This window comes from Psammomys obesus, unplaced genomic scaffold (genome assembly GCF_907164565.1).
Source record: "Psammomys obesus unplaced genomic scaffold, mPsaObe1.curated_primary_1811, whole genome shotgun sequence".
NCBI classification, from domain to species: Eukaryota; Metazoa; Chordata; class Mammalia; order Rodentia; family Muridae; genus Psammomys; species Psammomys obesus.
Genome location: NW_026596039.1, coordinates 2347573 through 2374220, shown reverse-complemented (window position 1 = coordinate 2374220; position 26648 = coordinate 2347573). Strand labels below are relative to the sequence as shown.

Below are 26648 nucleotides of genomic sequence, written 5' to 3'. Positions count from 1 at the left end.
GCAAGTTGAGGGCAGGCGCATACCAGCATATTTGCCACGTGTAGGCCTCCATCTCAGGAAGGGAAGCAGCCTAATTAAATGGAATAGCTAAGTTTTTTGCTTGGGATTTGAATTTTTATTTAATTCCTGTTCATTATTTCCTATTTTTGACAAGTTCATACAGGTGTACAATGTATTATGACCAGACCCACCCCCATTATCGTCTCTTATCCCCTTTCTACCTTTGCTTGTCCCTCCTACCTTCATTCCTTTTTGTAACTCACTGGGTTTAGTTAGGTTGCTTGTATGAGCACGGGTAGGGGAGTCTGCTTACTGAAGCATGAGCCACTTACTCATGGCTACACCCCTAAAGAAAATGCCTCTCTCCCCACAATAGGGCGGGGGGGGGGTGGGCCTCATGAGCCTCAACCATCCATGATGGGATGAAAGGCCCAGTCTTGTTCAGGTCACAAATAGATGGCTGTATAATCATGATCAGTGGCCAGACAGCATTTCACAGCACCCAGCCCCATCCTCTGGATCCCACAGTCTACCTATTCCTTCTTCAATGTTTTAAGAGCATTGGAGGGGGAGGGCTTAACTGTCACACCTGAGCACACAATAACAACATTTGTCATTTCAATCAGTGTTCGGGGATAATGTCTTATAGAGAAGAAGTGCAAGTATCTCTCTTACAGTGGTAGCTGAGATTGTACTACAATAATTTTAATCTGTAAATATTTTTAAAAGATTTATTTTTAATTGTGTGTATTATGTCCATGTCTGTGTGCTTGTAAGTACAGGTGCCTTCATTGGCCAAAAAGGGTATCAGATCCCAAGGAGCTGGAATTACAGGTGGTTGGGAGCCATGTGACATGGGTACTGGGAGTTAAACTGGGGTCTTCTGGAAGAGCCACAAACACCCTTAACCACTAAGCCATTTCTCCAGCCCCATTTTCAGTCTTAATCAGCATTGTTGTAAGAGTTTGGTAGAGCCAGGTGTGGTGGTGCACGCCATTACACCCAGCCCTTGAGAGGCAGGTGGATCTCTGAGTTCCGAGGTTAGCCTGGTGTACAGATCAAGTTCCAGGGCAGCCAGGGTTACAGGGGAAAAAACCTTGTCTCCAACCCTGCCCCCCAATACGCAACAATTGTGGTGGACTGAATCCTCATTTGTTTCTTGCTATGCTTTCCCCTTTAGAGGCTCTTGGCTCCTTTAGGAAGCTAGATAACTGAAAGACATCTTTGCCCTTAGGCTCTCTACAGTGAAGCCACCTGGGCCTTCATTACGTTAGATCTTCCCTTCAGTTAGCAATCTCCCCACCTGGTTAGGAAATGTGTGATGCTGCTCAAGAAAGCGCTTCTCCTGCGTTCTTTTGTATTTGTGTAGAGGAGAAAAAGGAGAGACTGAAAGGCTGGATCCCACATCTAGCATGTTTCGTTTTAGACTTTTGAGTACTGTTTATTCTCTGAGGTTAGTTTCTTGGGTGCCGGAAGTCGGGCAGACTGTGTGTTAGCAGGAGCCAGGTGGGCAGCAGCCACAAGCTGTAAGCAGAGCAAACCGAGAACAAGCAGTCTTCGGAGACATGACATGAACGGAGATTTTTATCGGAATCACGTGCCTGTGCCCGAGTGTATGCACACACAGACACACGCATGCAGACTTTTATAGACCTAAGATCATGGGGTCTATTTAGAGCCTGGTACCAATCTGGTACTTGACACAGAGCGAGTGTTGCACAGTGTGGTGAGTAGATGATGAGCCCAGTTAGCAAGCACACCGAGGTCATAGTTAGATACATTTGCAGCCACTGAATTCACACAACGAGGGGTTTCTTATAAGACAGACATGAGAGGAAGAAGGATTCTCTCTGTCTCTCTGTGTGTTCATGTTTATGTAGTAAGCATATTGATCTTAACTTGTGTGCCAGAAGTCAACCTCAGGTGTCATTCCTCAGGCACCATCCACCTTGTTGGGATTTTGTTTCTTGAGATGGGGTCTCACACTCACCTGGAGCTTGCCAAGACATCTAGGCCAGGTGACCTGGTTAGCGAAGCCCTGAGGCCCACGAATCTTCCTGTCTCTGCCTCCTCACCCTGGGATTACCAGTGTCGCAATGCCTGGCTGCCCCTGTGGATTCTGGAGATCACACTCAGGCTCTCATGTTTGTGTGGCAAGCACTTGACCCACTGAGCTATTGCCTGAGCCCTGTCTCCTTTTCTTCACCTCACTGCTGTCTGGCTTAGCATAATCTTGCTCTGAAAACTTCCGTTTTTACTTGTAACTCTAGTTTGATGTCTAGAGTGAACCAAGAAACTCAAAAGAATGCTTGTATGTGCAGCTGTTTGAGGGTGGGGAAACCAAAGAGCAATGCATAAACAGACTGAAGGTGAAGCTTGAGATAGAAACAAGCACTGAGTATTTCCACTTAGGGATTGGGGCTTGATACAAGACCTAGCTGACAGGAAAAGTCAACAGGGCAAGATGCGTTCTCGACCAACTGACTTGAGTAACTAAGTTCACAGCTGTTAAGCAGTAAGAAAGGGGAAACCAGACTTAGCCTAGTTTGACCTTCCGTAAATTATTGAAGGATCAGCCATGGGAAATACCCAGCACCAAGACAAACGATGGGGATTCTAAATGATTATAGCCCTTGAGAACTCTTCTAAGCCCTTTAGTCAACAATAGCACACCAGAAAATGCTCCAGAGCTGCACACGTCTAGTCTGGGACTCTAAGTCAAAATAAGGGAAGAAATGGAAATGGTGAACATTTTAAGTAAGCTGGTGAGTGCCGCACCGTGTAGGCTATGACCATGATCAATTGTGATTCGGATAAACCACGTACTTACAAACTAGACAAAAATAGAGTGGGATGGACTCCCAAAGCATGTGTCTAGCATCCACAAAGAAGGAAAGGGTAAAGAAGCTGAAGAATAAGAAGCTTAGGGGACAGTGAAGAAAAGAGCTGGACAGAAGCGAGGTAAAAAAAAGGAGTGGAGGGTGAGGGAAGAAAGCTGGTTAAGTGGTAAAACTGGGAAGCGAAGTGAGATGGAGTGGGAAGACCAGGATTCTAGCTCTCTGAGTACAGCAGGCTCTGTGACCTGGTGATTTGGTAAAGCTTTTTGATGTCAGAGGACCCCCGTTTCTTCATTGTAACACTGAATATTAATAGCATTCATATCACTGGAGCACTTGTAGAGGAGAGACAAAAGAATCAGAGTCAAAATGCCTTTCAAGCTCTATAGGTGTAATGAAGGAACCAAGAACGAGAAGAACTGAGATTTTAGAAAAAGGGAAGAGAGAAGAGAAACTGTCTTGTAAGGGACACATGATTGGGATCATTCAGCTTCATTATAAACACTCAGAATTCTGGTATACAGGTTGAAATTCTTTTTAGGAAGAGGAAAGGCAGTCACACTTATTACCTAGTCATGAATTAGATGCATGGTCAAGCAGAAAGTATGATGGAGGAAATGACTGCCCTTCACAGAAAGGTTTGCTGCCATCAACTAGCCTGTGGCATTAATTCAAGTCTATTTCCCTAGTTGTAAAAAAAAAAAAAAAAAATTGTTAGCTCTTTTATTTCAGAAGTATGGGGTGGAAAATTAACTGATGAGAAGGGTCTAATTTTCTGCAACAAAATTAGACTCTTTCAGATATGTTGAGGGTCTTTTTTCAAGTATGCCCCAGCAATGGGAGGGGTGAAAAGTGAGCTTGTCCTACAAAGCCCAGTGGGAGCAGAGAATGGTCTCTTTTACAGATCTCCCAGATCTGAGGACATTTCTCTTATTGAATCTCACTTTCATCTTTTTATACACCATAAGGCCTTTTGCTCTTGCTGTCTATAGGGGCTAAAGAATATTGCACTTAGAACAGTCATTAAAACGAGATATTGACTAAACATCTTCTCACTGTTCCTATGTTTCCTGGAGGTGGGGGTGGGGCTCTGCAAACACCAGATACCCAAACATTACAGATATACAGGTGAGGTAATTAGAAGCTACACACCCATTTCTGTCACTTCGTTCATCATCCATCTCAGACTAAAACCATTTTTTTTTTTTTTCATATAGATGTTGCTCTCAGGTTCTGTCTCTTCTGGAGGGTGCTTCAGATTCACAAATCTTTATGTGAAATTCTGCAGGTCTATCTCATGCCATCTGTGTTTTCTTGCCTGGTTTCCAGTTCCTGGAGTCTATCATAGTTAGCCTCTGCTGGGCAAGTGGCATGGCTGTAGCCAAACTGAATATTAGAATCTTCAAAAACATCTTTCATCACAGGGATCGTGAGGTTGGCAGCATGGCAATCTCATCTCTAGTCCAGTTTAATGCCCTAAATGTCCCATTCAGTCCTGTGTGAGTCTCCGCTGCCTCCTGTAAAATGAAGAATAATACTGATCCATAGACACTGAAAAAAGAAGAATGGAGGAATTTCAATCCAGAAAGGACAGTCATCCATGTTTTCAATATCAGGAGTATGTTGTATCCATTTCAAGATGTACTAAAATTGTCCTGGATCATTCCTTGGCTTCTTGGAAGTTTGGATTTGCTCCAGGCCTTTGGGATTATGGAGATGTAGCCCCAAAACAATGAGCTCCAGAAAGCGTCCAAGTGCACACGGAAACTCTAGGGGCATGCTGCTTTCTGGTGCTCTGAGAAGCAGGTCCATGGACTTAGAAAAACTTGACTTCAATGAATCAAAGTGCACGGCATGCTTTGGCTTTCACACAAACTAATCAGGGCTTCCTTCTGGTATACAGCCATCCTGTTAAAGCAGTGAAGAACAACCCCATTGCAGACAGTTAGGGCAGAGGGAATACTACTCTCCAGTACTTATCTAAAGTTATGTGGAGCGTAAGGGGACGACTGTAGTTAAACTGGGAGCTGCTTGGTTGGAAGCAAGGACAGCGTGAGGTTTAGTCCTTGTAGAGATGTTGGCTCTTCAGTTCAGGCAAGGTCAAGATGTGTAGAGTTCTGATAGAGTTGGGAAGTCAGGTAAAAAATCTCACAGTTGGTTGGGTGAAAGACGAACAGAAAGATGGGTGTGTTGGGACTCCTGGGGCACTTCCTGATGCAGCTGACATCACTGAACTGGGGATATCCAGTCTCTCAGTGCTCAGATCACCTACCAACAACAGAAGAATTCACTGAGAATGTCCAGCACAGCCCTTCCCAAATACATGTGGACCAAAGAGGGAAGGATAGAATTAGGATGCCTTTGTTATGAGCAATAGGATTGGGCTGCCCAACATTCAGATCAAAGTAATTCAGCTTCTGAAAGGTTTGACATAACGGAAGGCATTGTGACTTGACCATTAACTTAAAGTACCCGGAGGGTGGGACTGTTATGAAGAGTAGAGAAGATCAAATTTAAAAGTCACTTCAACTGTGGATGCCAAACAACACTTGTATGACATGCCATCCACATCCACCTTACCCTCCCAAATCCCTGTACGTCACCTCAAGTCACATCACATTATTCCTCCACGGGTACCACAGAGTTCTCCTTGTTCTCTGAAGGGATAGCAAGGTAGTCAGACCTGCAGTGGGCATGGGAGGGGGAAAGAGGCAGTAGTAGTCATTGCTGAGTGGGTAGGAAACAAGAAGGCATGTGACCTAGGGACAAGGCTGTATACAGAACAGCTCTGTATCTCCTTTTGGTTGGGATTCCAAAGACAAATCTACAACTAGCCTCTCAGCAGATAGAGTAATAACCCCCTCCCATATTTGCATATGAACACCTCCACCAGCAGTGTCTGACCCTTCTCATCATCTTTACGGTGTAGATTGGAGTGTTGACTAAACTGAATGGGGCAGGAGTTGTATTTCACAGTTGCTTTAATTTTCATCTGCCCAGCTACTGGTGAAGTTGAGCATTTCCATGTTTCTAAGCTATCTTGTTTTCTACATCTATAATCTCATGATTTATTTTCTTGTTTTTCTTTCTTCTGAAAAATTTGATTCTTTTTTTTTTTTTTTACCGTTTCATATTTGGAAAATTTGTCCCAGTCTATTGTTAGTAAGTTTTTCTATAGCTTTTTATCATGAACAACTGATGTTTTACGTATAGTGTGGCAAAAATTATCTTTTTTTTTTTTTCGTCTTTGATTTGTACTTTTTTGATCAGCATCAGAAGAGAACAAACTGTATTTCTATTCTGGGAGGACATCAAAAATCCAACCTCCGAAGTAATAACCACTGAACATATATTGCTTTCATGTTATAAAGTGAGACAACAACAACAAACCTCTTAGGATGAGTGATCCTAAACAGAGGACCACGAGCATTATGCTCCTTTAGGGAAGTTTTTTCTTTCTGTCCACCCCCTACTCCTGAGTGCAGTTAATTCACTCTCCCTCTCTCTCCATCCTCCAAAATGGATCATCTCATTTCCCCTTTCCTGTTTCTTTACTGCCTTTCACCTTTCTTTTTCCTGTCCCATATTTTACGCAACCTTTTCAAATATATCTTCTGGTCAGCAGTACCTAATCTTCTATTGAACTAATCCACTGAGCAGTTGAATTTTTCCAGAAATTTTTTTTGTTTTTCTATAAACTGATTGCCCTTTCTTAGCAAATTGCTTTGCTCTTTGGCCCTGTTCCACCCCCCCCCCCCGCCAAGTATTTTATTTTGTTTATTTTTATCTGGTGCTGGGAATTGACCCCAAGGCCTCAGAGGTGAGATATAAGCCCTCCTCCAGAGCCACATCCTAGCCCTGTTTTAACTATTTTAAACAAGCTTATTGTCTATGCTTTGCTTAGACTTCTTGAGTCAGTCTCCTGGGACTTAATCCTGCTGTGTTTAACATCTCTTGCTGTGCTAGAATGCTTTCTTCTGGCTAGTTCTAGGTTGGGATGAGATTATGAATGCAGACTTAACTGCAGTTAGGCTGGAAGAATCTTGTGAGGCCTTGGCAGAGAGAGTCCCTTTGGAATTTTTTTTTCGTATTTCTGTAGCTTTGAGTAGAATTTCTCATCTTAAGTTTCCTTAATCATATGGATAATATCCATTGAAATCCCAAACAGGAAGCTTGTGGTTACTTATTTCCAAGACTCTTTTCTGATTCTTCTCAGAGTCAGGCCAGCATAGATGAGTTCCTTGGCTTTTCTCAGAGCTGGTTGTTGTCTCGTCTACCTTTTGTTGACCTCTGGGGATCCTGGCTGTTCTGGAGGTCTTAGTTCCCATTGTGGCCCAGCTGGAGCCACAGCATGTCCAAGCCTCAGTGTTCCACTGAGTACTGCCTTTAAACATAATTGGTTGTAATTTTTATTTCTCTGAGATCATGAGTTATTTTTAAATTTTATCAAAAAATTCTAGGCAATAATGGCTTAGGCCTCCTAAGTACTGCCTGAGCCGTGTCACTGAACATCTGTGCACTTTTTTCACATAGCCTCTTTTTTTCTTTTTCCAAAAAACAGGCCAATAGGTTTTTCAGCCCCTTTGTCCTTACAGACTCTAGAACTTCTCACATGTACTCAATCTTGAGTGATGGGAAAGTGGGGGAGGTAGAGGCCAAATACTAGGGGATTAGATCCCCTGGTTGAGGGGTTTATTGGCTTGCTCATTATTTATTTATTTATTTATTTATTTATTTATTTATTTATTTATCTATTTATTTATTTATTTATTGCAAGGCAGGGTTTCTCTGTATAGCCTTGGCTGTCCTGGATTCACTTTGCAAACCAAGCTGGCCTGGAACTCACCTGCGTCTGCCTCCCTGGGTGCTGGGATTAAATGCTTCAAGGTATTCAATTGCTGCGAAGCTTTAAAAGAAAGAGCATGTTTTGTGGTGCTCTTTAGCTAATAACAGACACTGACAAGGTAGATATGCTCCAGGATGCAGACAGAGAACAGTCAAATATGTCACAAAGAGGATAGGTGTTAAAAACAGGAGGCCTGGGTTCAATTCCCAGCTTCTCTATTCAACTCAGCAGTGTGGCTGCTTGTCTGCTGTGAGCCAGCCTCAACGCAACATCTATGAACTTGTTATGATAATATATAACTTCATGGGGTTGCTTTGGCAGCCGCTGGTCTGTTCCACAGTGGTTTAAGATGCAGGCCAAGAGACAGCTGGCCTAAATTCAGATCTTAATTTGTCTCTGTGCTGGCTATTTTGTCAATTTAACATAATCTAGGAAATGGAACCTCAACTGAGAAAAATGCCCCCACCAAACTGACTGTGGGCAAGTCTGTGGGGTATTTTCTTGACTGATGAATGACATGGGATGGCCCAGCTCAATGTGGGTCCCTGGGTAGGCAGTCCTGAGTAAGCCATGAGGAGCAAGCCAGCAAGAAGTTCCTCTATGTCCTCTGAGAGGCACTACCCAGCAGCACCTCAAAACAGATGCTCTCTTGCCCCCAGTTGCTTTTTTAAATTTTTTCCCCATAGCAACAGTAACTAAGACTATCTGCTGCTAACAACAGCTTTACAGAAACTCTCCCAGGATGGCTTTTTATTTTACCTGTAATATGTGTCCTTTATAGATTGTTAAGCGGACAAGGTGTATGACTCACTTAACACCTCGCCCCTGGGAACACACACTTTCTGAGTGTGTGAGCTGCTATTACTTACACATCCTTGGACTTACGCATTTTCCTGGGCTGCCTCTTCAGCCTTGGAGACCTTTCGGTAGCAGTAGATCATCTCAATGAACAGCCACAAGGTGAGGAAGACCAGGAGGATATACATCATGATTTCCGAGACCACGGAGGTGAAGTCTTCTCCCTCTACGAGGAGGAGAATGACATTCAGAGTCCACGTGTCCCACAGACACGTGTCCCACTAGGCTCATAGATATGTGAAGCCAGTTTATTATTTTAAAGATTTATTTATGTATATGAGTGCTCCATTTGCATATGTGCCTGCATGATAGAAGAGGGCCATCAGATCTCAGTATACATGGTTGTGAGCCACTGTGTGGTTGCTGGGAATTGAACTCATGACCTCTGGAAGAACAACCAGTGTTCCTAACTGCTGAGCCATCTCTTCAGACCAAAGCCTGTTTTTATGTATAGCTCAGATAAGCACTGAGTCTGGAGGAACTCGTGAGGATATCAAAGGAATCTACACAGCCTGACTCCCTGTCAGCTTTCTCATTTGACTGTTCAACTTTTTCTGGACATAAGGATGAGGGGAATGACAAGTGTAAGAAGGAATGCTGGACCCAGAATACATGTGTGAGTACACACACACACACACACACACACACACACACACACCACACACCAGTTACATCTGAGTTTTGCTGCCTACTGTGTAAATTCTCTTTTTTTTTTTTTTTTTTGAGTCTCAGTTTCTTAATTTGTAAAATGAGGGTAATAATTCAAACTACCCTGGACTGTTGTGAAAGTAACATTACTCAGTGTACTTGAGGGTATCATTATGTTAGCCATGGTGAACTTAGGGATAGCACACTTACAAGGCACCTGGATTACACTTCCAGCACTACACAAGAGATAAACACAGCATCAAAACAGTCCCACAACCGTAGACAGTAGAGGTGGTTCCCCAGAGAGAAGGACCATTTCGGAATACCATTAGCCCATCCAGTGGTAGAAGTATGTTTTCCATGCATCTGGAAGGGGAAATGAGGGCCTTCCGGGTTGTGCCAAACCTCAGCAGGAGTGAGTCCTGGAGGGTTCAGTAAACTTACAGGGACTTCCTCAGTTCTACTTCTGAAACACATATGGATCCTGCCATTTCCCTCTTTAAAATCTTTCAGTGTTCCCTCCACTCCAGGATAAAGCCATCTCTGGTGACATGATACGTTCGGCCATTTTCACTCCATCCTTTCTCCTTCTTTCTGTTTGGCTAGCTGTAACCTCTCTTATGTACTGGTGTTCTCGATTCCCTTTCATCTTCTCACACTTCTTTCACTGTAAGTGCCTCCCACAGTCGCCTCTGTCCTGGAACCCTGCCCTGCTTTTCAGCCTCCTGAGAATCACCCTAGATGCTGCTGAAAGCCCCTACAGGGGAAACTTCTCTTAGAATCTCATGTAGCATTGTTTCATCCAGCCAGTAAATCACTTCCAGGTAGAATAGTGCTATGCTGCTTTTCTATTGACTATGAGAGAATATATTTTTGAAGTATTGGCCTGCTGACTAATTTTTAGATACTTAGACATTCAGCTTTCTTTCTCCTCCTACTGGAGCCGAAGGTCATCGGTGAAGCTGGAAACATATGAACATGAAAATATCCCTCACATGTCTTCTTCTGGGATTGATATGGCCAGGCAAATGTGTATGATAGGCTTGCTTAAAGCATGGTTTCTCAATTTTGGTACAATAGCTCCAGGTACTAATAGGAAGGACATTGCATATTTCTGTCACCTGTAGGAGAAGGGGCCACAGCTTCCTGTCTTAGAATGAGGACAGAGAGACTAAGCCTGGAAAAAGCTGAGCAGGAGAAACAGGCAGACTGGCTGGGGCCCCAGGAGTGGGGCACACACATATCTGTCTGTGTACCTATAAGTGATATGAGGGTTGGGGAGGCAGGTAGGCTGGCTGCCAAGGGGTTACAGAGTCAAAAACTAAAAGCAAAGGAAAAGCATCTCAGAGTGGGGATGGTGATAGAAGGAAAAGAGGCACTGGGGTAACGTGATAATGGAGAGATCTGGATGCTGGACCCCGTTCTCACGCCACTTCACGTTCTTAGGCAGGCCTCTTGCTCCTCAGAACATCCTCACCAAACCTGCACCCTCCATGTGGCTGAGGGGTGTCATGAACACACACCGGACCTTAAGCTACTGAGGTCACAACCTGTAAGGGCGGTGTGGAGGCAGACAGATTGAATATTATCTAGACTCCTGCCCAGCCCATCACCTGTGCGGCTCTGTTCTCGCCGTGAGCTTGTTTTCCCCTCTCTTCTTTCCTGAGGATTGCTCTGGTGCCAAGCAGGCAAGCTAGCTCGGTGATGCCACTCTTTCCCACTGACCTTGTCCCCAGCGTCTCTGGAGGCCAAAGCCCTAGAGAGCAGGGGACCAAGAAACAAAGGCACCTGCCTGTGGTCGGGCAGGCAGCAGCCAACAGTTTCTGGTGGTAAACACGAGATGGCACCAGACTCCCTCCCCCAGGGACGAGAGAATGCATAAACAAAAGAGGGTAATGGAAAGGATTTATACCTCAGAGAGCTTCCTGTTCAACCCCTCCGCTTCCTTACCAGGGGGACAAAGGCTCTGAGAACAGAATTGGATCAACAAGTTTTCCTTCCGGTGGCCTGAGCCTTTCAGAAGTCCACTTGAGTTAGTGTCTCAGCATCATTCACTCTCAAGACCCAGAAACTGTTACTTTCTAGATTTTGTAACAATGATGGTTTTTGTTTTGTGTTTTTAAATTAGCCAGTGGCCTAAAGGTTACCTTTCCTCCCTTCCTCCCTTCCTTAGGGACTTCTCTTTCCGTGGACTGTTCCACTGCCTGCTCACCAGCGTGTAGGTTAGGGCAGCAATAAGAATCTGAAAATGTAACCGGCTGAGGGGGATGAGGGTGGCATGGTGATTTGGCCCCGGGAAGGAAACCTAAAAGGAGGTGCAGAGTTCATACTCTGACCTGGGAAGAAGTATTTGCCAGGGCCATGAACCAACCACAGTTCTTTGTTTCCTGACGGCAGCACACAAGCAGTTTGTGAGGTCCCCTCACGCTCTAGACTTGGACCGAGGGGAAATACACGGTAGGTTTTTGACAGTCCTTCCCGCTTGCTAACAGTGAACTGACAGAGTCTGAAGACATTAATGACTAGAGAGCTATCAACTTGTTCCCACTCCTGGCTGAGGACAGACAACATGTAGAGATACTACAGGTGGGGAAGGGCCAGCAAGAAGGAGTATCAGTTAAGGAGCCTGCCACCAAGCATGATGAACTGAGTTCCATCCTGTTACCCCCATAGGAGAAGGAGAGAACCAACTCCTACAAGTTGTCCTCTGAATACCATACATGTCCATGATATGTGTTCATGCAGACACACACACACACACACACACACACACACACACACACAGTGTAATTTAAAAAAAAATTTAAACTCTGAGGAGACTTGTGTCCCACTAAAACTTGAAAGCAACCTCTTTGGAGATATATGTGTCTTGAAACAGCAGAAGGGATGACTTCTAGGTATAGATTAGGGATTCAGAACTGGCTAGAGAGAAAGGCATGCCTGAGTCATTAGCTATAGGCCTTGTGGAGGATGCCCTTTTTCTCTAGTGAACCAGAGAAGTCATCCCCAAAGCCTGTTTTAGCCTGTTTGCTTTGAGGGGAGACACAGCGAGGGATTCTGGTAGGGAAGGTTGTAGGGAATGGACCATGCAAGGAAGGCAGAGCCTACATGCATGGGCCTGTGCGTTCTCTAAGGATCACACGTGTGGAAAGCCAGTGTCCTTCACCCCATCCCCAAAGAGACCACAGGCCTCAGGCTTACCCTCTTCAGTGACCCGCAGGGGTATTAGTCTCGTGGTCTTCACAAAAGGCCTGTGTGCCTCAAATTCAAATTCCCTGGACACGTTGCATGTGTAGAGGCCAGAGTCATTCAGAGTGACATTGAGCACAGTGATGGACACATCCTGCAGGTCTTTGCTCCCATTCCACTGAAGACGACCTTGGAAGGGGCTCTCCACCTCCTGGTGGCCATTTCGATACTCATAGATCTGCAGAGACAGGAGCAGAAGCAGATGGTGGCAAGAGAGCCAGGTAAGGACAGGGTGGAAGGAAGAACAAGAGTTTCCGTGTGTGGCAAAACTAAGGGACAATGTTATCGAAGGACCCAGAGCATGGGGGTGGGATAAAAGGCACAGAGGAAGCCATAGGAGAGGGTGAAGACAGAGTGAAGCAGGTAGAGGCAAACAAATATCTGGACATGTGGACGTGGAGAGGGAAGAAGCATCGTAGAGTAATTAGAAAAGGTCCTTGGAGGATAAAAGAGGAGCAGGGCAGAGAAGGGGGATGGCTGATACACAAAAGAGACTAGGAACAGGAAAACAAAAGGTTAGAAGCAGAAAGAGGGCAAAGAACAACAGTGAGGATGAGGCAGCCAGTGAGGGAGCAGGATACAGAGAGACCAACAAGGCAGCTGTGTTAGCAGGGAAGATACCTGACAGCCCTCAGCGTAAAGCCTGACTTTCTGAGCAGGCACCTATTACTGCGGTTGTGGCGCAGCCTGGCCAGGCCGCAGGCAGGGATCCATACTTCTGAAGTGAACCAAGAACTTACGGCAGAGAGATGTACGTAGAGCTTTTGCTTCGGGATGGATTAGAACAAGAGTCAGGTGTTTTCAACTTCTTTCCCAAATACTCTGACAGACTTTTTTTTTTTTTTTTTTAATCTAGTCTTCACTAGCCATGGGCAGTGACTGAAGTTCAAACACATATTCCTCTTACACATGAACTGCAATTTAGTCCCTCAGTTGTAACACCTGGTTTGGGACAGGCTTGCAGCAGTAAATGCAGCTAGCAGATAGGCAGCCATGAAACCCATGGGCTAAATCTGGCCAAGACCCTTGGCTTCCTAGAAGTAGGGCACTGATCTGAGTGGTACCTTCCTTGTGTGTGACTCAGGCTTAAGTTAGGCTCTTAAGAAATTGTCGCTGGTCCTTGCCTTGGCATCAGACTGGAGCAAACCTAGATCCAAACACTACATAGAACCTAGAATCAGAAATGAACCCACCTTTTGGGAAAGAAAGAATGAACAAGTGAAAGTCAATTCCACCGTGTTGTTGTCTACCTTAAGTCTTGTGGCAAGAGACCCAAGAGAGCAAGGTAGAGCTGTATAAAGAGCCATGGATCTGCTGTCACTCCGTGTGCAAATCTAAACTCGTGTGTGTGTGTGTGTGTGTGTGTGTGTGTGTGTGTATTTAAATCTAAACTTGTTTGATAACTTATGTCACTCTTGAGCTTCAATTTTCTAAACACCATATTTCAAGGACTACTTTAAATGCATTAAAAATCAGAGCTCATGAGTCTTGGTAACAACCCCATAAGGAAGTTTTTGTTTTTATTCCCACTTAAAAGAAAGAAAAATAATTGCAAGCATCAAGAGGTTGAATATTCTAAGGGCATTTAGCTAAATGGGGTGGAGAAAAGAATGGAATGCAGGTGACGTGGCTCCAGAGTCAGTGAAAGTATTGACAGTGATTTAAATGCTACAACCCCATGAGCAACTGTCTCACACCAACCAGAACTGATACTGATGCTGACCCTGGCACAGAATCTGGAAGGCTTCTTGTCCTGTCAGGGGTAAATCCCTTGGTATCTAGATCATTGGGAGGGAGAGGTTTAGGGATCCTTCTGGGGACATGGCAACTTGAGATACAGAGTAGGACGAGAACTAGCTAAACAGCTTACCCACAGAGGTAGCTGTCCTGGGTATCTCAGGTGATACAAGCTTTGGTCATGCCAGCTGCTCCTACTGAACTGGGACTGTGCAAATTGGAAGAGCTCACCTGTGCTACTTTACAGAAAGATGCCCTGTGTTCTCTCGAGTCATAAAATCCATTTCATAGTCCTGTGTGGAAGAGGAACACACCTGTAAGAGGTCTACCAGGGTGCCTACCCCACAAGGCTCTCTCAATATGTTTACCTCTTTTAACCTTCTTCTTGTAACCAGGGCTACTCACAGCTAGCCAAGTGGCCTACCTTGCAAGAACCCCGAGTTAATATAGGGCTGTCAGTTATCTGTTGAGAAGATGTCAGTGCTCAGGAGAGAAGTGAATGCGTGTCAGGACATCATCTCCCAGACTGTTAGGTACCAGGCATACAACAACACAGGCCAGCAAAAGAAAGGCCAGAGGCAGCAGTCTGACATACAAGGAAATCTTTACCGCCCTCAGGCCTGTAGAACCACTCCACCACAGTGGTGGCCTCCACCTCTTCCCTCTTCATGCAGGAGATGCATCGCAGCTTCATGGAATTGCCCTGCACGGCTTCTGTCTCCGAGGGTACTTCCACACACACAGGGAAGCAGACTCTGACTGGAGAGAGGTTGGGTGACGAGAAGGGGACAGCCAGAGTGGGTATTGGGGAATGAGGAGGGAGGGAGGACAGAAGAAGAAAGAATCATGAGACACAGTTGAAAAGAATGAGATCCATGTGTGCCCCTGGGGCTCCTTGAGCAAGCATGACCAGAATGGCTCCAGAGCAAGATGGAGCAGAGGCGCAACCTTGACTGGAAGTTTTTGGAAACCATAGAGATGCAGCACAGAACAGACTTGAGCCTGGCCCCAGAGCCTTGGAGTCTAGTGGGAGACACGCCATGCTCCTATCCGTCAACTGTCCACTCACACAAACATTCACCCAGCAGACAATACATTTCTGGTGGTGATTCAACCAGATCATACAAAGGATCATGTTAGCAATGTCCCCAGTTCCCACAGAGGTGCACTTAGTAACTTGTGCTTGGGCTGGGGAGAAAGGAAGAGAGGGCTGGTGGGACAGGAGATAGAAAGGCAAATGAGACCCATGTTGGAAAGGCCTGCAAGTGTTCTGTGGTGTAATGTGCCGAGAGCTCTAATGCTCCAATGCTCTGAAGGGGAGAGGGAATCAGATCTGTATTTGGGGACCCATGGAGGACGGCGCAGCCTCAGTGGGACTATGGTGAACTGATCACTTATGCTAGAACGAGCTCTGTGTAGAGCAGAGAGACAAAATTCAAGTTCTGGAGGGGTCAGATGATCAGACACCTTGTACACCGCATGGAGGTTTGGACTTTTGGTTCATGCCCTCTAGAAACTCCAAGTCAAAGAATTAAAAAAAAAAAAAGGTGACTGTATCAGATTGCAAATTTACAATGAATCAAAAGCAGGACACAGACACCAACAAAGTGAGAACAAACGTGGGAGGCAGTAACAGCTGTGCACTGTGCAGGAGGAGGGAGGGTAAGTCTGCAGTTGTTCAGAGCTAGTCCGGGTGGTACAAGTCAACTCAGCATGCCACATTTAACAAAAGGATGCTTTCCAAAGTGGTCAAGAAGGCCCATCCTCAAGATCTGGCAAAGAGCAGATGGGGGAGCATGGGGTGCTGAATGTGGACACAGAACAGGCTTGTCTTACAACATTTCAGCCTGGCAGATGCAAAGGGAATTCAATTATGCTCAACTTTAAAAGTTATAAACATCAGTTTAGTGCAGTTAATTTGCTTTTCTTTCAGTGTTTTGAGACAGGGTCTTGCTGTGGTGCCCAAGTTTACATTGAACTCACAATCCCGCCTCCGTCTCCCAGAGGTGGGATTACAGGCTTGTGTCATCAAAGTGACTTTAGAAAATCCTTCTTAGCCAGGAGCGCTGCAAGTCTGAAGACAGCTGGGGCTATTGGGTACAGTTATGTATCCCAGGAACAAATTAATAACAAATATTGGTTTGGGGATGTAGCTCAGTTGGTAGAGTGCTTGTCTAACGTGTGAAGCTCCAACACTGGATAAACGATGGTACCTATCTGTAGTTCCAGCCCCCAGGAAACTGAGGCAGGAAGGTCAGACGTTCAGGATCTTCCTTGCCTTTGAGGCTAGCCTAAATTCTATGAGACTCTGTCTCAAAACAATTAACAACTTGAAAATATATTTCAGATGCTGCAGCGGTTCATAAATACAAAAAAGCTATTTGGTAAGAAATTTTACACCTAATTGTTTGGAAGCTTCAAGGGAAGAACAACCACCAATGGTCCTTGTATGGGAACTTTGAAGGCTCATCTGACACCCCTGTTCATGAATGAATGATAAACGCAGATGCTCCAAGGTGAAACAACCCACACTGATATTTAAAATATAACGACATATGGTCAGCTTGCCTATCTGAGAAGAGGGGAGACTGCCATGCAGCAGCTTTGGGTCAAAAGTTAACACTATGTTTAATTTAATTAGAAGTCAACTTATTGCACTTTCATTTTTACTTTCAAATTTAGAGCCTGTTGGCATTATAAAGTTTTTAAAGTTCTAAATGAAAAAAATTAATGTGCTTCCCTGAAGGGAAGTGGGCCAGCAGTCTACTGAAGATTTGTTTCATCATTTTAGTGAAGGGTCCACATCCGGTCGACAGTAAAGACTTACTTTCAAAGCAAAAAAGTCAGTGTCATAGTGCTGTGTAATGGTTTGTGCAGGAGAAACTCCATGTTACATAGATCCTCCTTGGTGTCCATTTTTAATGAGAGGTAACAAAGAAAAACCAGTTGAAGATGGATGGCCTCACAGGTTTGAAAGGAAAAGTCCCAAGGAATGTGCAGTCACAGCCATAAGGTAGGGTGGTATTTAGAAACTTAAGGACAGTATTTGACTAACTACCTAAGTTCTCTTGAGACTCAGTTTATTCAACAAAAAAAAAATTTTTTTTTAAATAAAACACCCACATAGGTCATAAGAATCCTATGGATTAATTTACATGACTGTACTTTGGATAAATGTCATTAATAATGTTATTTATCTTCCATTAATTTGGCAGATGTATTGAGTACCCACTGTGAAGTCAGTACTGTTCTAGGCACCAAGAATCAGAGGGAGCCCATGGCTGCTCAGTTTACAAGTAGGTTCCTTAGTAAGGGGATCAGGGGCTGTCTCTTATATGAACTCAGGGGTCAGCTCTTTGATTACCTCTCTCTGGGGAGTGAAGCCTTGCCAGGCCACAGAGGAAGATGATGCAGCCAGTCCTGATGAGACCTGACAGGCTAGGGTCAAATAGAAAGGGAGAAGGTCCTCCCCTATCAGTGGACTAGGGGAGGGAAATAGAGGAAGAATAGGGGGAGAATAGGGAGGGAGGGTGGGACTGGAAGAAGATGGGGGGCTGGAAGGAGATAGGGGGCTGGATACAAAGTGAATAAATTATAATAAATAATAATAAAAAAAGAAAAATCAAACAATCATCCCAGCTCTCTTGGAGTCTGAGAGGAGAGGAAGGGAGGGGAAAGGAGTGGGAACAAGGACTGGGCTTCATGAAGAAGGGAGCTCTGACACTGGGAAGCTAATGAAAGAATAAAAAGAGAAGAAGCCACAGGCACATTTGTATGAAGTCAGAACAAGCAAGAGAAAATAGCCACTCCAGGGTTCAAATAAGTGAGCTGCCATAGTCCAGGAATGACAAAGTCCAGTGTGGGAAACCAGCAAACATAGAGAACAGAGAGATGAGAGGTGAGGGAGGTCAGGGCCCTATCATGGCAGGTCCTATATCCACAGTTAGAGTTCTGCACAGCACTAATTAGGGAACCTTGGAGAGTTCTGAGTTGAATGATCTGATTCCTGCTATGTTACATGGTCAGCATGCCAACGGGAGAAAAAATTGGCAGGTGAAGCAGACTCGAAGGTGAAAGCAGAAAGGATGATTGAGAGACTGGTACAAGGGGCAGCAAGATGGCAGCAGATCAGGCCGCTTGCAGCTGAGTTGAAGAACCTGAATCCAGTCCCGTGGGGCCCGCATGACAGAAAGGAAGAACTGGCCCACACAGGTTGTCTTCTGACCTCTACATGTCCACAGTGGCACGTACTTTCCCCTTCTCCCAGAAAAAAACAAATGCAGTAGAATTCTTTTTCAGGCAGCTGAAGAGATACCTCAGCGGTTTTCTGTTCCTGCAGAAGACCTGAATTTGGTTCCCAGCATCCATGTCAGGTACCTCACAACTATCTGCAACTCAGCTCCAGGGGATCTGACAACCACATCTAGCCTCTGGGGTACCCCCACACATGTACACATACCTCTACACAGGATATACACACTCACCACACATAATAATAATAATAATAATAATAATAATAATAATAATAATAATAATAAAATTTAAAGCTGTACATTGGTGAGGTTGAGAGGTTCTTATGACTAGGTGATAGCAGTGCTGGCTTAACAATGTGGAGGAGATAGGTGGCCATGCTCTCATGAACTAGGATGCAGAGGAAGAGCACCATCATTCATTTGTAGTGAAGGAGTCAGGGTGGTGGATGTTGGGTGGCAAGTGTATAGAGAGTTTCCCTTATTGGAGAACATGCCTACTGTGAACTTTTTTCTGGCCAAAGTCCAATGTCCAGGCAAGAGAATCCTGTTCCTGCAGCCCTGGACAGCCCATTGCAAAATGGCCAAAATGTTCTCTAACCTCATTTGCTTGCACTCTACAATAGGGCCTCCTGCTCCTTTCATCAACAGAGAAGTTGGTTTCTCCATCATGCAATTGCCTTTCTGTCCTTGACATCTCGGGACCCACGAAAGGCAGTACACATGAAAGAGGTCAACCACATCAGTGGCTCGAAACCATAGTCTCCTGGGATGATGTAAGCTACATCACTGACCTTGGAATGCCCCTTTGTTCCTATAGTAGCAATGAAGACAATCATGGGAAAAGGAAGAGATGAATTAAGGATGGCAGACTAATCAAAGAACCAACTCCTCTGGCTTTTTTTTTTTCCAGCTCTTTCCTTTTTTTGTCCTTCCTGAGCTCTCCGTAGAACGTAGAACGCTTCCTCTACAGTAAGATAATGAGGGCTTTAATTAGAATGTAAACAATGTGGGGGGGAGGGTCATGAATACAGTTATTTTTAGATGTTAACATCCTGAAACAATTTGGTCTATCAGATTAGCAGGGCCTTGGAGGAATGAAATCCAGGAAGGGCAGCCAGGGGAAGAAGACAAACCCCCCCCATATGTATAAGGGACCCTTGGAGAGCAAAAGTAGAGAAAGCACTGGGAACTAAGGAATGGATGAAGCCCTAGGGAAAGTGGTAGTGTTGGGGGATGGGAGGAAAGCTCAGATGAGGAATTCCAGGACTAATGTCCACCTGACAATTGCACACATCATCACATGTGTCTACAGCGGATGCTGGAAGACCAAGACTGGGTACGTAGCAGCTCCCTAGCAGGCCCTCTGCTCTTTATAAATTCACATTCACATGCCTAAAGTGGAAGTAACTCTCAAGTCGCTCTACCAGGTGTGCTGACCAAAAGAAGTAAGAAATATTGGGATTACATGCAAATAAAATAAAATTGCACTTGTGAGTGAGGCTCTTTCCCCTACACAAACAGCCAGGCATTCTGAAACTCTTTCGGTGAACCAGTGTTTGGGTTACAAAATCTTGGAACGAGCAAGGATAGATGTGATCTATGTGCAGCTACTTGCCTTGAAGATTTTTGAGGCAGTAAGGCAGATGGGCCTTCTGCATATTCTAGGAATAGTCTCTAAATATTCCCTTCCGGTTGAGTTGTCAGCTGAAAGGGGTCTTAACACATGATCTGTGACAACTTCCAAACACATTTATCAGACATTCGGAGGATGTTACCTAATCAAAATGAAGTAGTAGAACTGAGATAGTACTGAGACACAAACCAGAGCTTTGCGGGTCCTAGTGAAAAAAAATGTTGAGACTGTTCTCCCCCTCCACTGAAATTCAGGAAGGAACCATAAGAATTCAGAGTTTTGAAATAACTCTGCAGTTGTCATTCAGCCCTTCTTTACAACTTGAGCCTCATCTACACCTTCTCTTCTGCCAGACTAACCTCTCCTAAGCCCCACAGCCCTAGCTTTTCCCTGGAGCAAATACCAGCCTTAATCTTCAAGACAGCTTCACGGCCAAGTCTGCTTTAGGCTACAGGGAATGGGTTGCAGTGAGTCTGCCTTTGGGGTTGGCTTTATTTTCTTCCTTTTTTTGTTTCATTAGGCATTTTGTGCAACAGGAAACTGGGCTCTTCCTCTGGTCACATGCAAAATCCAAATAATACACACAGCTTTAGTTAGTATCCAAGGCTTGACAAAGTCATACTAAAACAAAGAGGCATGCCTGCCACTGCACAGGCAGAATGGGAACCATGCCCAGAACAGGAACATAATCCCATGAGCCCACATTCTGTAAGGGTGGGCACAATCCATTATGTTCTTGTTGACTTGAGTTTGGAGGAAGGTAGCTAAGCCCACATAAACTGATTTATCAACTCAAGAGCACCTGCACCTGTTCCAAGGGCTGAGTCAGAGACATGAATGCAAGAATGTCAGAAACACGCACACGCACATTGCTGAGTCTCACTAGTTCATTCAGATACTCATCTAACATGCCCTGATGCATGCTAGCACACATACTCACGAACCAAGACGTATGTTGACAAACGGTAAAATACTGTATCACACACTCACATATTAGCACTGAGATGCCCAATCCACTCAGCACACATTCAGGTACCCTGCTGTAAGCTGTTTAGCCCAGCACTATTGTCACAAGTCCTTATTTGAAGGGGCAATGTCATCTCAGTCTCTCACCACTGACAACCAAGAGAAACCAACCAACCAACCAACAAGCCAGCAAAGCCAGAAAAAAAAAAAAAAACAACAACTCAGCTCACCAAATACCAAAGCCCCTCAGCTCCACATGTTCCTGAAAGCTACATGCACTACCCCTCTGTCCACCGAGGCACACCAGCAAATGGCTGGAGCTGCTAATCCATCCATCCCTTGTAAAAATTGAACAGAATGATGAACTATAGGTTTTTTTTTTCCTCCCAAAATCCACGAATCCAGCTTTTGAGCTTTTTTTTTTTTTAAATTTTAACATAGAGAAAGACCCCCCCCCCCCCCCCCAATCATTGAGATGTTCAGAACCGACTCTTCACTGAGCAATGCAAATGTAAATGCGAGCAAGATTTTAAAATAACCGACGAGATTCATTTCTTTTCATCAAAGGGGAAAAAAGAAATAATTAGGAAATGAGGGAGGCTGGGAGAAGCCCTAAAGAAGGCTAAGGTGGGGGGGGGATCAAGCCACAGGGAGGGGGAGGTGCCTTTGAAAACCCCCAAACCCGGATCTCTGGGAGCGCATGTGGATCTCCATGTCTGGCAGACACGCACAGAAGAGAGCTCCTTTCTGTCACCAGCGACATCCCTGAAGTGTTGTTATAGCCACGATGCTTGATCTTTGCACATGCAGGGGAGGGTGTTTGCACTTACCCCAGTAGATGAGCACGAGAGAAGCAAGGGGAAGCAATCTGTTGAAGGCAGGCATCCTTCCGGCTTCCGGAGCTAAACAGAGAGAATCTCTCTCAAGGACTGAGCACTCTGATTCTTTCCAGGAAACCCTCAGGGATCACTTGCCCCCAAGGAAGCGACCTTCTGAGTGGGAGGAAGAAGAAAAGGTCAAGCTCCCTGCCTCGGGGGTCTGCGGGATCTGGAGCGGAGCGAGGGTGTCAGCTCAGGCCACCTCTCGCAGGAGCGGGTCTCCGGGCTCTGCTCAGCACCACGGACAGTAGCCTTCCCGCCCACCCTCAACTTGGAATTCCAATCTCTGCCCTGCTTCTTGCGTTTGCAGCCAAAGCAAAGTGGGCAGGGAAGGGAGGCGCGCAGCCCGGAGCGGGGATGCTGGGCTGTCGAAGCGTTGATTCACTTCTCACCTCTCCTAGGGACGGCGACACTCCGATTTCGATCTCCCGAGACTTAGGAGCTCAGTCTCCTTCGGCGGGGCAGGCTTCTCCAGCTGGGCGTGTCCCGACTCCAGCCGTCGTCTAGGCTACAGAATTCGTTCCACTTCAGTCTTGTACACAGGGGCCCCTGTTCCAGGGGAGGTCCTCAAGGGGTAGGAAAAGAGGCGGGAGCTCCGGTAGGGCCGGCGATCTCAGAGGTGGAGGGTGTGAAGAGGGAGGGAACCCCTTCCGTGGAGCGCGCCCCTGGATCCTGCGGAGCCTCGACGCTAGGTGATTGGGTGATCGAGCCGCCCCTCTCCAGGGCCGCCCCCTGGCTGAGTGTGTTGCTAGTCTTGACATGCGCAGGCAGCTTTCCGCGGCTTTCATCGCTATGGACCCTCCCCCTTAGACACATTCCCCACCCCTAAACCAGCGTGCCCCTCCCAGGGCTGGCGCCCTGAGAAGAGGGGGAGGAGCCCAGCGAGTCGCAAACACCTCCAGCCGAGGTGGCTTCTCCTCTGGCTAGCTGGCTGTCACCCCGGATTTTCTACTGTCTGAGCTTCTCTCTGGGTTATGGACACGCAGCTTTCACACACACTCCTGCTGCCTCCCAATATGCTTGTCTACAGCTCTAGAGAAGGGAAGGACACATCTCTTTTGAAGCAATGATGTCATCTGTAATGTTCACAGCACCGGACAGGCTCCCGGATGGCTTCTGTTAGCCTTCCACCACGCCCCCTCCGGTCTTGCCTGCCTAGCCTTTGTCTTGCCTTGATTAATGGGTTCCCAACACAAGGAACGGGACGCGGCAATACAGTTTCTGATTACAGCAAGTGGGTTAGGGTGTGGCACACCTGGCCTCACCTCATCCCTCAGTCTAGATCCAAATGCAGCCTTGGGGTAAGCTTTTTCGCTTCGCAAGTTTTTCGAGGTCCCCTTCCATAATAACCATTTGTAAAAGGCAGATAGATAGTGTTGAGGCGTTTTCCAGCTCTTAGCCACTCCCCAGTCCTAGCAGCTGCTGAGCATCCCCGCCCTATTTCTGGAAGGGAAACCTGAACCTTTACACTCAGATATAAACTCGAGTTGACCTAACGGATTCGGCATGCCTGGAATGGAAGGGAAGGCTTAATGGTGAAAAACTGGTTCAAAAGCCTGGCTTCAGCCCCGACCCTCTTCTCCTGCTCTCTAGCTGAAAGAAGGGAGCTGATATTCCTAAAGGGAATGCAGAGAGTAACAGCTGACTGCAAGTGAACTGTACACAGGAAATGCTCCCTGCAAACATGTCACACACAGAGTCACAGAAGGTCGTAAACGCCATCTTGTGTTGAGGATCAGCCTTTGAGGTCCTCAAAATTGACTTCAACAACATCTTTTCCAATTCAGTGAGGAGCGTTCCTGATGAGTGTGTGTGGACTCCTGTTGTGACAGTTGACCCTTGCTTCACAACTTAGCCCCTTCTGATGGTTAAGGAAATCCTTTGTACTCATTTGAATCCTGTTCTCTTTCCTCCCCAAACTGTGCTAAATGCTCTTGATACATTTTTCCTAATGAGGAAGTTATTTCCTTCAAGCCCCATCACAAGAAAGGGACTCTTTTGCTTGGGACTAAGCTTCCTTAGTGTACAAAATTTTCTAGTCAATTCCAACCTTAGGCCATCCTCATTACTTTCTCAGTAGGATTTTTAATTCATCAGCATGATTCTCTGAGATCATGGATAGGAGCTAGTGCTTTCTGTGTGGTCTGAGCAGAACAAATCTGGTGGAATTAGAACACAATTGCTTAGGAGGGAGAATGTGTGCAGATACATATGAACATTATGTCCTTCGTAGGGGGATCATCTTCAGTTAAAATATGAAGTATTTTTACACTACTTGCTGCGGAGCCGTTTTGTACGTGTGCATAGAATTTTGGAAACTTTATTATGGAACTTTGCACTCACTGTTATTAGTTCCAAGCATCATATTCTGTTAATAGTTTTATTGAATTTCAGTTCAGCCATGAAATATATCTTCCTGCTTGGGTTTGATTTCATTTGTAAGCATGCAAATCAGTTAATCTACACACAGAGTTTTTAATAAATGAACAGATGTGTCATATCATCTATTATGTATTTTGTGTATACGGGCATTTTCCCTGCATGTACATATGTGCACCATATGCCTGCGGAAGCCAAGAGAGGGCGTCAGATCCCTGGCAACTGGGGTTACGCATGGTTGTCAGCCTCCATGTAGGTGCCGGGAACCAAACCTGGGGTCCTCTGCATGAGTGACAAGTGCTCTGAACTGCTAAGCCATCTCTTCAGCCCTTGTTTGGGGAACTTTTAACTCACTCACCATGCTAAGCTATCCCTTCCTCTTTGTGACTCGTGTTGATGTGTGTTGCTGGTGTTTGCTCGACCTTTCTCATGTAGTAATCACTCTGCTCTTACTGTTGTATGAGGCAATGGATGATGATTGATCTGGACTGCTAGCCTGCTTGGACTAAGCAGATAGGAGATCAGTAAGGCACACTCTGGGTGTGTCTGTGAGGGCCTTCTCCAAGAGGGCTGCCTAAGGCGCAGAAACCCACCCTGAATATGGGAGACACCATCACATGGAGCAGAAGAAAGGGGAAGGCCTAGCAGGCTGCTATTCTGTCTTTCTGCTTACTAACCAACACCTTATCTTTCTACCATGATACTGTAAGACCTTTACAAAGCAAACCTTTTTTCTCCCTTAAGTTGCTCATATCGAATATTTTGTTGCAGTGACAAAAAAAAAAAAAAAACTGACTAATACAACATATGGTCAATTTTCTGAGCAGTTTAAATAGCAGCCTATGTTTTACAAGGTCATATATAATTGTTCTGTGGTGTCCCCAGGTGCTTAGTTTCAGAAAGATCCATGGATGTACAAATCTGTTCTGTAACGCGGAATTGAGCTTGTATATAACCTTTACCTGTGCCCTTTACACTTTAAATTATCTTTAAGTTACTTACAATAATTCATGAAATAGCATAGTTGCTATGCTATATTGTTTGAAGGGTAACAAGAAGAAAGTTTGGCTACCAGTTTGGCTCAGTGGCTAAAGGCACTTGCTCCCAAGGCTGATGGTCTGAGTTTTATTGCCAGAACTCACATGGTAGAAGGAGGGAATAGACTCCAAAAGTTGTCTTCTGACCTCTACATGTACTATGTGGCACAAGCACACACACACACACACACACACACACACACACACACACACAGGCAAATAAGCAAGTAAGTAATGAATAAAGTAACTAAAATGAAAGCAACTGTACATTTCATTAAATACAGCTTTTTCCTGAATATGTTCTACCTGTGTCTGGAGGAATTCATTCATTTAGAGCCTATAGATACATGATTACAGTTTGCTCACTTAAAGCCTTTCCATATCCTCCTGAACAGAACACCATCAGCACAGGCCCTAAGAGCAACAATCAATAAATGGGATCTCATGAAACTGAAAAGCTTCTGTAAAGCAAAAGACACTGTCGTTAGAACAAAACGACAGCCTACAGATTGGGAAAGGATCTTCACCAACCCAACATCTGACAGAGGGCTGATATCTGGAATATATAAAGAACTAAAAGAGTTAAAAGGCAATAATTCAAGTAACCCAATTAAAAAATGGGGTATGGAGCTAAACAGAGAATTCTCTGTAGAAGAATATAGAATGGCAGAGAAACACATAAGGAGATGTTCAACATACCTAGCCATCAGAGAGATGCAAATCAAAACGACCCTGAGATTTTACCTTACACGCATTAGAATGGCTAAGATCAAAAACTCAAGAGATAACGCATTCTGGAGAGGCTGTGGAGAAAGGGGAATCCTCCTCCATTGCTGGTGGAAATGTCAACTGGTACAACCACTATGGAAATAAATCTGCTGCTTTCTCAGACAATTAGGAATAGTGCTACCTCAAGATCCAGCTATACCACTTCTAGGCATATATCCAAAAGATGTTCAAGTACACAACAAGGACATTTGCTCAACCATGTTTGTAGCAGCTTTATTCGTAATAGCCAGAACCTGGAAACAACCCCGATGTCCATCAACGGAGGAATGGATACAGAAATTGTGGTACTTTTAACACAATGGAATACTACCCAGCAATTAAAAACAAGGAAATCATGAATTTTGCAGGAAAATGGTGGGATCTAGAAAAAAATCATCCTGAGTGAGGTATCCCAAAAACAGAAAGACACACATGGTATATACTCACTTATATAGACATATAAGATAGGATAAACATACTAAAATCTGTACACCTAAAGAAGATAAACAAGAAAGAGGTCCAGGGGTAACATGATCAATCCTCATCTAGAAAGACAAAG

General features: G+C 45.1%; 1 protein-coding gene across 2 annotated transcripts; it reads right to left on the bottom strand.

The window, feature by feature from the left end:
• Window positions 1-104: 104 nt before the first annotated feature.
• Window positions 105-22646, bottom strand: Scn3b (sodium voltage-gated channel beta subunit 3). 2 transcript variants are annotated; one of them, XM_055621989.1, is made up of 7 exons: window positions 22298-22646; window positions 21858-21929; window positions 14771-14934; window positions 12391-12616; window positions 8569-8707; window positions 5441-5520; window positions 105-5105 (listed from the first exon to the last, which is right to left on the bottom strand). In XM_055621989.1, the coding sequence occupies exons 2-6, from the start codon at window positions 21910-21912 to the stop codon at window positions 5457-5459; spliced, it is 648 nt and encodes a 215-aa protein (XP_055477964.1). In that variant the 5' UTR covers window positions 21913-21929; window positions 22298-22646; the 3' UTR covers window positions 105-5105; window positions 5441-5456. The 2 variants fall into 2 exon arrangements, with proteins under 2 accessions (XP_055477964.1, XP_055477965.1); XM_055621990.1 differs by lacking the exon at window positions 5441-5520.
• Between the last annotated feature and the right edge of the window lie 4002 nt (window positions 22647-26648).